The 10,197-nt window shown below is 41.7% G+C and overlaps 1 protein-coding gene across 1 annotated transcript in view; it reads left to right on the top strand.

Moving 5' to 3' along the window:
- KCNA3 (potassium voltage-gated channel subfamily A member 3) overlaps window positions 1–10,197 on the top strand; it is a gene marked incomplete at its 5' end in the record, with an annotated part of 23,889 nt that continues 13,692 nt past the window's right edge. The window contains 3 exons of the mRNA XM_027772289.1: window positions 1–510; window positions 1,207–3,635; window positions 7,999–8,126. Coding sequence (XP_027628090.1) covers window positions 1–510; window positions 1,207–2,043 — 1,347 coding nt within the window. The remainder of the gene's footprint in view (window positions 511–1,206; window positions 3,636–7,998; window positions 8,127–10,197) is intronic.

The raw sequence follows: 10,197 nt of genomic DNA, 5'->3' as shown, positions 1-10,197 counted from the left end.
TTCCCGGAGACCCGGCGGGGCGTCCCCAAGCGGCGCATGAGGTACTGCGACCCGCTCCGCAACGAGTACTTCTTCGACCGCAACCGGCCCAGCTTCGACGCCATCCTCTACTACTACCAGTCCGGGGGCCGCATCCGCCGGCCGGTCAACGTGCCCATCGACATCTTCTCCGAGGAGATCCGCTTCTACCAGCTGGGCGAGGAGGCCATGGAGAAGTTCCGCGAGGACGAGGGCTTCCTGCGGGAGGAGGAGCGGCCCCTGCCCCGCCGCGACTTGGTGTGGCTGCTCTTCGAGTACCCCGAGAGCTCCGGACCGGCCCGAGGCATCGCCATCGTGTCCGTGCTCGTCATCCTCATCTCCATTGTCATCTTCTGCCTGGAGACGCTGCCCGAGTTCCGCGACGAGAAGGACTACCCCGCCTCCCCGTCTCAGGATGTGTTCGAGGCGGCTGGCAACAGCACGTCGGGGACCCCGGCCGGAGCCTCCAGCTTCTCTGATCCCTTCTTCGTGGTGGAGACCCTGTGCATCATCTGGTTCTCCTTTGAGCTGCTGGTGCGCTTCTTCGCTTGCCCCAGCAAAGCCACCTTCTCACGAAATATCATGAACCTGATAGACATCGTGGCCATCATCCCGTATTTCATCACTCTGGGCACCGAGCTGGCTGAGCGACAGGGAAACGGACAGCAGGCCATGTCCCTGGCCATCTTGAGGGTCATCCGCCTGGTGAGGGTCTTCCGTATCTTCAAGCTCTCCCGCCACTCCAAGGGGCTGCAGATCCTCGGGCAGACGCTGAAGGCTTCCATGCGGGAATTGGGCTTGCTTATCTTTTTCCTCTTTATTGGAGTCATCCTTTTCTCCAGCGCCGTCTACTTTGCTGAGGCAGACGACCCCACTTCAGGTTTCAGCAGTATCCCGGATGCCTTCTGGTGGGCAGTGGTAACCATGACAACGGTAGGCTATGGTGATATGCACCCAGTGACCATAGGGGGCAAGATTGTGGGATCTCTCTGTGCCATCGCCGGTGTCCTGACCATTGCTTTGCCAGTTCCTGTGATTGTTTCCAACTTCAATTACTTCTACCATCGGGAGACAGAAGGGGAAGAGCAAGCCCAGTACATGCACGTGGGGAGTTGCCAGCATCTCTCTTCTTCAGCCGACGAGCTCCGAAAAGCCAGGAGTAACTCAACTCTGGATCCCTTCTTCGTGGTGGAGACCCTGTGCATCATCTGGTTCTCCTTTGAGCTGCTGGTGCGCTTCTTCGCTTGCCCCAGCAAAGCCACCTTCTCACGAAATATCATGAACCTGATAGACATCGTGGCCATCATCCCGTATTTCATCACTCTGGGCACCGAGCTGGCTGAGCGACAGGGAAACGGACAGCAGGCCATGTCCCTGGCCATCTTGAGGGTCATCCGCCTGGTGAGGGTCTTCCGTATCTTCAAGCTCTCCCGCCACTCCAAGGGGCTGCAGATCCTCGGGCAGACGCTGAAGGCTTCCATGCGGGAATTGGGCTTGCTTATCTTTTTCCTCTTTATTGGAGTCATCCTTTTCTCCAGCGCCGTCTACTTTGCTGAGGCAGACGACCCCACTTCAGGTTTCAGCAGTATCCCGGATGCCTTCTGGTGGGCAGTGGTAACCATGACAACGGTAGGCTATGGTGATATGCACCCAGTGACCATAGGGGGCAAGATTGTGGGATCTCTCTGTGCCATCGCCGGTGTCCTGACCATTGCTTTGCCAGTTCCTGTGATTGTTTCCAACTTCAATTACTTCTACCATCGGGAGACAGAAGGGGAAGAGCAAGCCCAGTACATGCACGTGGGGAGTTGCCAGCATCTCTCTTCTTCAGCCGACGAGCTCCGAAAAGCCAGGAGTAACTCAACTCTGAGTAAGTCGGAGTACATGGTGATCGAAGAGGCGGGTATGAACCATAGCGCTTTCCCCCAGACCCCATTCAAAACGGGCAATTCCACTGCCACCTGCACCACGAACAATAATCCCAACTCTTGTGTCAACATCAAAAAGATATTCACCGATGTTTAATGTATGATACAAGTGACATACTGTACTCAGTTTGCGTGGAACGTGCCCCCTTGGTCTGTGTATGCCCTTGTTTTATACATTTCCAGACCATCCATCAGAAAAGGCCATGAAGTGGGAAGCACACACTTCATTCTCCCTGTCCCTACTGCTTCATACTGAAACAGGTGCCTGTTTTGCAAGTGGGCTGCATTCTCTCAGCCCTTTTTTTTTTCTCCCTCTCTCTTAATATTGCAAACAACAAACTTACATTAAACTTCATTTCTAGTACACGCCCCGTGAAAAACAGTACATCCTGGGAGGAAATGAAACTAAAGAATGGTTAGAGTAACTGTTTAACCTCAAAATTAAAAGGGGTTGTTTCTTTACTAAGTAAAGCAGGCAAATACTTAAAGGCTGCTTCAGTTTGATGGACTCTTCAACATTATTTATTGAATGTTCAACTGTGCTACTGTGAATGAAAAATCTAACTAGGACAATGACTTATAAATCTACCGTAGTTTATTTGGTTTTTGGCTGGAAGTTTTATCTGAATTGCAACCTCACCCTCCCCCCACCCCCTTGAGAGGGTCTCTACAACTTTGAACAAAGGGAAATGCTCAAGGTGTAATTAGTTTAATGCTGACTAATTAGTTTAATGCTTTGGAGCTTGCTAAGCATTTCCAAAGTATTAGACTAACAGATTCCCACGAAGTTGTGTGCATATGTCTCAGCCAACATCTATCAAAGTCGAGAAGCAGATGTTTCAGTGCTGCTGAGAGAAACAAAAAAAAAAATTTCCTGATGCATCTGAGAGATAAGCTTCTGCAGTATCACAAGAAGATTAAAGTGGCAGACACCCCTTCCAGCGGAAGTTACTAATTCGGACCTGACTGATGCAGTTCCCATAGCAACCCATGTTTCCTGGGAAACCCGAAAAAGGTTGTCATGGCATCTCTTGAACTCTAGCCCCACCCTCCCAGCCCCTGTCCCTTCCACAGTAACCTTTCCAGATGGTTCCTACTTACAGGATTTCATAAGGAAAACCACTGTTTGAATAAACCGCACAAATAAAGTTAAGTCGGAGAATCTAAGAAAGTGAAATGAATCACAAAGTGTATTTTTTTAAGCCATGAAAATCATTGATTTCATTCCATAATGACTGAATCAAGGAGGTAAATGCCGTGTTTAGAATGTTAGATATCAACCCCAGTAATTTATTATCTGAATTAAATGCCAGTTATCAGGCAATACTTTTAAAAGATACTTCTCTATGGTTTTCTTTCTCCAAGAAGTTTCAAGCCAGCAAATGAAATTAAAAAGCAAATGTCAAAGTGTTCTGTACACATAGGCTATGAGAGAGTCAGTGTACCTGAAACCTTTCTGCAATGGACCTTCAGACTTCTTTTAAAAAATCCAAATCCCACTGCAGCACTGTCACCATCACAGCACTTGAAAAGCGAACTAAACTTCAAACATACAGAGGATGCATGCTTTTAACTAAGGGAATTGCAGACAATCAATGAAAAGGAGGGTCTGGAAGTAACCAGATCTTGGGAGAACACCTGCAAGGTTCAGCCGTCTACTAAGGGTTGCCAGAAGACGGACAGAATCAGGTGAGCACTGTATGGTTTGCTGCGAGCAGTCCCCTTTTGTACAGGGAAACAAGGAAATGTCATTCATCTCTAGATTGACAGTATTTGCAAAACCAACAGTTTTCTGTAATTACATGCCAGGTGCCTTTTTAAAGATCATTTCCAGCACCTTTCCCATTCTGTTTCCATGTTGCTAACTATCCTTTGCTTTCCATTGTTGATTGCAAAAGGACGAGAAAAACAGTCATTGCTTTTCAGAATAACCTTCACCCAAGCTGAACTGGATGTCGTTCCATTCCTTTTATTAACCAACTTGGCTTCTGAACAGCCTGTTTCCCCTTTAAAAATGAGAAAAGGCAGAACCTACTGCTATTTGATCATTGGTCCAATTTTAATTTACATAATTATTTAGTAGTACAGTTCCTTGAAACAAAAATGGTTAAAATTGAAATAAGGATAACATTTAAACATCATTTTGTTTTATGTATATCATATAAATTACACATTATCCATAATTATTTTTTGGTTTTGAAAGCATATAACTAGTCCTTCTATAGTAGATGAAAGTAACTCTGTTTTTCAAGCTCAACATATTTTTGTGTAATCAGAAGCCTTATCTACTTATTATTGGTGCATTTGAGAGAGTAGAAAATAATGATTGAGGCTATTCGAGGAGGAAGAAGAAGGAAAATTAAAAAAAAAAAATAGAGGCAGGAAATCCATGTGAACCTGGCAATAGCCTTGTCATTTGTTCTTATGTATCTAGTTTCTTATGCTTCTTGTTTGAGTCGCCTTTAAAATTGATCTGCCTTATGACCAACTCTTTGTATTCTTAATGACTAGAAATGCCTCCACTCATTTGACAATAATGTTAGAAACACTATAGCAATTACATAAAAATAGTGGGTTGTTGGAAAAGTCATGACGCATTTTTGCATAGAAGAACATAGAAAAACACACATGACTTTTCCAACGATCTAATCATTTCTGTCTCTGTCCTTGCAAGATCTTAACAGGAAAGTCAACACAATGTAGTGACAATTTTTATTCACATTTATTCAGAAGATGTAGAAACCTCGATTCGTTCTATAAAGAAAGTATAGTTGTGCTGTAATTTTTATGATTATTGAATAACAGTAATTCAAATGAAACCTTTTTTTTAATCCAGGGAATGATGGCCTCTGAGCAATAACTTTGGGGTAATAAAATTGCTTTTAATCACCATATTGTAAAAAAAGGTTATCGGTACTGTGTTTTGATAAAGGTTTAGATACTAGTAACTAGTACAGAATGTAGCACTTTGTTTATTTGTTGAATGAACAGCTATTATCTTATTTCCAGGCTCTTGATGAAGTAGTTAGGAGAATAAACTCTGCTGTCATATGTTGTATGACCTTGAACAAATTAGTTAACTTCTGTGTGCCTCAGTTTCCGTTTTTGTAAGACAGGGAAAATAAATCGTACTTCATAAGTTTGTTGTGAATATTAAATGTTATTACAGGTAGAAGACTTAGAGAAATAATTGCATGACTCTCATCAGAGGTTTTGCTAAGAAATAAGAGATTATTTTATCTTATGATCATTACTCACAAGCATCGTGTAACGAATACCAAGCTTTGTGAATGTGAACTACATAAATAATCAGTGTCTTCCTATTTCCTCTCTATAATAACAAAAATGATTACCATTTATTAAGGGTCAACCATGGCCTGGACTCTTGTCATCTCTGCAAGGTAGGTGCTATTAACCTCGTTTTCAGAGGGTAAAAAAAATATGACGAAGGTTAAGTGATTTCCCTAAGACGTCACAGCTAGCAAGTGATCCAGCAACGATTTAAAGCCAGGTCATTCAGGCTCCAAAACTCATGCTGCTTTTATTGGGTGGCTTGAAAGATAAGATAAACCTCTCATACTTGCTTTCAGGTTGACTTCAGTCCTTGTGGTTATTAATTAATGGGTTCATGTAAGGAACATGTTTCCAGAAACCTGTGTCACTCGAATATTTAAGATGAACCCTTTTTAATAATCAGATTTTTATGCTATTTCTTTTCCTGGTTTTCTCTTTTTTTTTATTAATAATCAGATATTTTCACCAAAATTATTAAATGTGTTATTTAAATTAATGAAGACACTTTATAAGTAATAAAAGCTTTTTTTGTATGATTGATTTATGTGGATTTAATCTTAGAAAGTAGAGTCAGTCACGGTGCTGATCCTTTGCTGTGACTATGGATATTTTGCAGTTGTAAGATTAATTTCTTGTTTTCATCAAAACTAAATGATACTACCATGCAAATTACTATTTTTTTAATCTCCTCGTACTTAGGCTACTGCAGTACCATACCAGAAAATAGTGTCGACATTTGACTCACCTCTATTAAGTTGGGAGAAATTACTTAGAACAGAAGGCTTGAAGGCTGAAAGAGATTGCCAGTTCCTTGAAATGTGACATTATTGCCTTATAAGTCACTTCATGGATCTGTAAGAGCATCTGTGCTGCAAAAGCATTAGTATTTTGTCTCACATAATAGCTATAGCCCCTTCTCTGAGTTCCTAAATCATTTATGAAATGGATGAAAATAGGGACCAGCAGATGGCGTAGTGCTTTACATCATTGGACTCCCATGTAGCCGGCCGTAGTTCAAGTCCCAGACCCGGCGGCTTAAAACGCAGGCCAGGCATGTGTGCATGTATGCCCCAAATCCCGAGAGGAGAATGAAGGAGAAAGGAATGCGGCATGGCCATCCCCCTGGGGGTTGCTTTCTCACTTTCTGTTTCTCTGTCTCTCCGGCAAGTGCACACGCCCTATAGCAAATATCTCTTAAAAAAAGAAAAAAAGAAGAAAGAAAACAGAGAGTGATTTGGGATTTGAGCAAAATGCTAATGAGCCTACATTTCCCCATGCTAGTTAGCTTTGTCCAACGACAGGCCTCTCTGTTGAGCTCAGTTGCATGTTTTTTTAAAAGGTGTCTGTGTGTGTGTATACACACACACACACATTTGTGTATTGCAAGAGATTCATGTGAAGAAGATGTAAACCCACCAATGCACATCTGTCAGCATCCTGGGGAAAAGTATATACCCTACAATTGGCAAATCCAGAGAAAACATGGACGTTAACATTTAAGTGCTTCAAAATCAGACACCTTTTTTTTTTTTAAGTTTACTTATTTATTTCTTATGAGAAGGAGAGAGAGAGATACATGTATCCTTGACAGGGTCTTTTCATGCTGCAGTCCTCTTCCCAGCCTCTCAGCCAGACAAGACCACAGGTGCACAGCCAGCATGTTCAAATCAACCCAGGATTCAAACTCAAACCTCCCATGTGGCTCCAGTGTCATTCATTGGCACCTCCCACCTGCCTTTCTACAGCTTTGCCAAAATCTAGAAGTTTTTGAACATCAACATGACACTACAAGTAGGAAATTCCACACCTGACCTCATGTGACTGGTCACAGTCAAAACAATGTAATATAAAAATACTGTATAAATTACTTTCAGGGTATGGGTATAAGGTGTATATGAAACAAAAATTAATTTTATGTTAGACTTGGGTCCCATTCCCCAAATATCTCATTATGCATATGAAGATACTCTCAAACCCAAAATCAGAAACACACCTAGTTCCGAGTATTTTGGATAAAGTATACTCAACCTGTATTTTATTTCATGATGATATTTTAAACTGATATCATGCAAAATTTAAATATACACCAGTTACAGAGACACAACCATTACACATGAGAGGGAGTAGTATATTAGTTATTTCCAAACATTGAAATAAAACTTCAGGATTGAAATTTTAAATGCCTAATGTAAATAAATTTAAAGTTACAGTTTGTTTAAACCAAGCTTGTTATTTTTACCTCTTTGGTGTGCAACATACTTAAGTAATTACTTTGCTGATAGTTTATACATACCATATGAGAGAACTTCAAAAAGTTGGAAAAAGAAGATAGCATAATGGTTATGTCACTGGACTCCCACATAATCAACTGTGGTTCAGGTCCTGGACCTGACAACTTAAAAAACTCACACTGGGCATGTGTGTGTACGTACCCAAAATCCCAAGAGGATAATGGAGGAGAAGGGATTGTGGTGTGGCCATCCCCTTGGGGGTGATTTCTCACTTTCTGTTTCTGTCTATCCAGTGAGTGCACACACCCTATAGTAAAAACATCTCTCTAAAAAAAAAGAAAATATATTGACTGAAAATGTGTATTATGAAAAAACTATTATGAAAAACTTAGAATTTCTTGCATCAAAATAAACTTATACTTTAATTCCACTTTCTATGAACTTTTTGAAATACTCTTGTATACATAACAATAGTCTACCCCTTGGAGAACTATAACTATACATTTAAATGTCAACGTTTTCTACAGCAGTTCCAACTCCTTCCCACCTCTCAGCTGTGAATAGAAGTGATAACCCCTTCCACTAAGAAATGCAAAGAAGCACGCGTGCCCCCCACCCTGAGTCTGAAGACTTATGGAAACACTGTGAGATAGAGGTGAGGAGCATAAGAATGGGGGAGAGGATATTTATTTGCATTTTAGGGTGGGATTTTTTTTTTTCCTATTTTGCATTTGGCCTCTTAAACTGAAGTGAATAAAAGTGTTGGTTTCATACTACTAATTTCCTATATCTTGTAGCAATTATTATATATATAATAATATAGCTACTATGATTATAAATAAAGTCACTCATTTTTATACACCGTCAGAGAGTGGTTGATAACTTTTTTTTTTTTTGGAGAGATTTTCACTGTAGGGCGCGTGCGCTCGCCAGACAGACAGAGAGAGACATAGAGACAGAAAGCGAGAAATCACCCCCCAGGGGGGATGGTCACGCCGCAATCCCTTCTCCTCCATTCTCCTCTCGGGATCTTGGGCACGCACGCACACGCGCCCAGCGTGAGTTTTAAGCCACCGGGTCCGGGACACAAACCGCGGTCGACTACGTGGGAGTCCAGCGACATAGCCATTACGCTAACTGCTGGTTCCCAATGGTTGATAACTTTTGAGTGAAGGTAGGTCAGAAGAGGCAGGAAGAAGGGAAGAGAAGTCATGCTCAAACCTAATGTGACTCGGATCCCAGCCTTCTGCCAGGAAATGTCCACTGTATACAGTATATGAAAATAGTGATCTTTATATAGTCATCCTTAGCATGCAAATACTATGTAAGTGATTCAGACTGGTTAGAATGATTTTTAGTGATGCTCTGAACAAATTTTGACTTTCAAATTATAAAGAAAAATAGATTTACAAAGAAACATTTTCATGATTTTTCACTTTTTTTCTTTTTTGTCCTGGCTGTGTCTTTCCTAACATTTCAAACTTTGCACCATCAACCATCAAGTGCATTAAAGAAGAGATGTGGAAAATAGGTTCCATCATTTCTTGGGAGCCATTTTACTATTGTAGCCTAAATAGTGCAGAACAGAAACTGCCCTGAAAAATGGAGCCCGGGATTCTGGTTGTTAGTAATATTTCACTGAAATGAACCAGAAAAAGATGTTTCATCATATCTGAAGAATGTTATGAATAAGCCTGTTTGTTCAGGACTCCGACTTTGCAGACACAAAGGTCATATGCTCCCACATGGTGGTAGAGAGAGGAGAGGAGCTTTGCTCTTCCCATAACCTCAGCTTCATTCCCACCCCTGTTATCATGGCACAGAGTTTCTTAGAAATCTCCCTGAAGGTGTGCCACCATCACATATGTGACATTTCAGAATGAAGGTCAGCATTAAACCTACGTGTGATATGTCAGTTGGCACTTACCTCATTTGTTTTCCAAACAAAACTTAACCAATTAAATTTATTTTAAACTCTGTTCTTTATGGAAATTTCCTCTAAATCCTGATATTCTTTATTTTATACATTTAAACATGTTCCTTAAATTAAATCATATGATTTATTTGGAAGAGAAGCCAATGGGGGCAGTTTATCACACACAGACACACACACATGAAACACACACACACCTATTCACAAATTACCCCAATCCTACCATGTATTTACTTTCTTTCTGCAAATCTAAATGGTCTGATCGCTTTTCTGGAAATTTGTGAGATTTTTACTGTACAGTACATATGCTCACTGGAGAGAGAGAGAGAGAGAGAAATCATCCCCCAAGGGGGATGGCCACATAAACTCCATTCTCCTCCAACCTCCTCTCGGAATTTTAGGCATGCGTACACACGTACCTGGCATGAGTTTCAAGATGCCCAGTCCGGGACAGGAGCCACTTTTGACCATGTGGGAGTTCAGAGCCTTAACCATTATGACACCTGCTGACCCCTAGAATGATCTTTTTGAAAATGAAGTCCATTACATTACCTATCCCTGCTTAAAATTTAGGGTCTTCTCCTTGTTGTTAGAATAGAGACCCAAAGGCTTACCCTAGCCTTCGTGGCGTCACATGATCTGGCTCCACATGCTCTCATATCCAGCCTCATCTCCTCCTTCCTTGTGCTTATCCCCTCATGCTGTGCTCCAGCCACCCTGACCCTCCTCCACTTACAGGGTAAGCTCTCTTTCCACCTTAAGCTTTGGAGGTCTTTGCAAATGTTCCTGCTAC

The sequence above is a fragment of the Tupaia chinensis genome, unplaced genomic scaffold (genome assembly GCF_000334495.1).
Source record: "Tupaia chinensis unplaced genomic scaffold, TupChi_1.0 Scaffold000270_2, whole genome shotgun sequence".
NCBI classification, from domain to species: Eukaryota; Metazoa; Chordata; class Mammalia; order Scandentia; family Tupaiidae; genus Tupaia; species Tupaia belangeri.
Note: the sequence above shows the minus strand (reverse complement) of the source record. Positions and strands in the feature narration are given on the sequence as shown.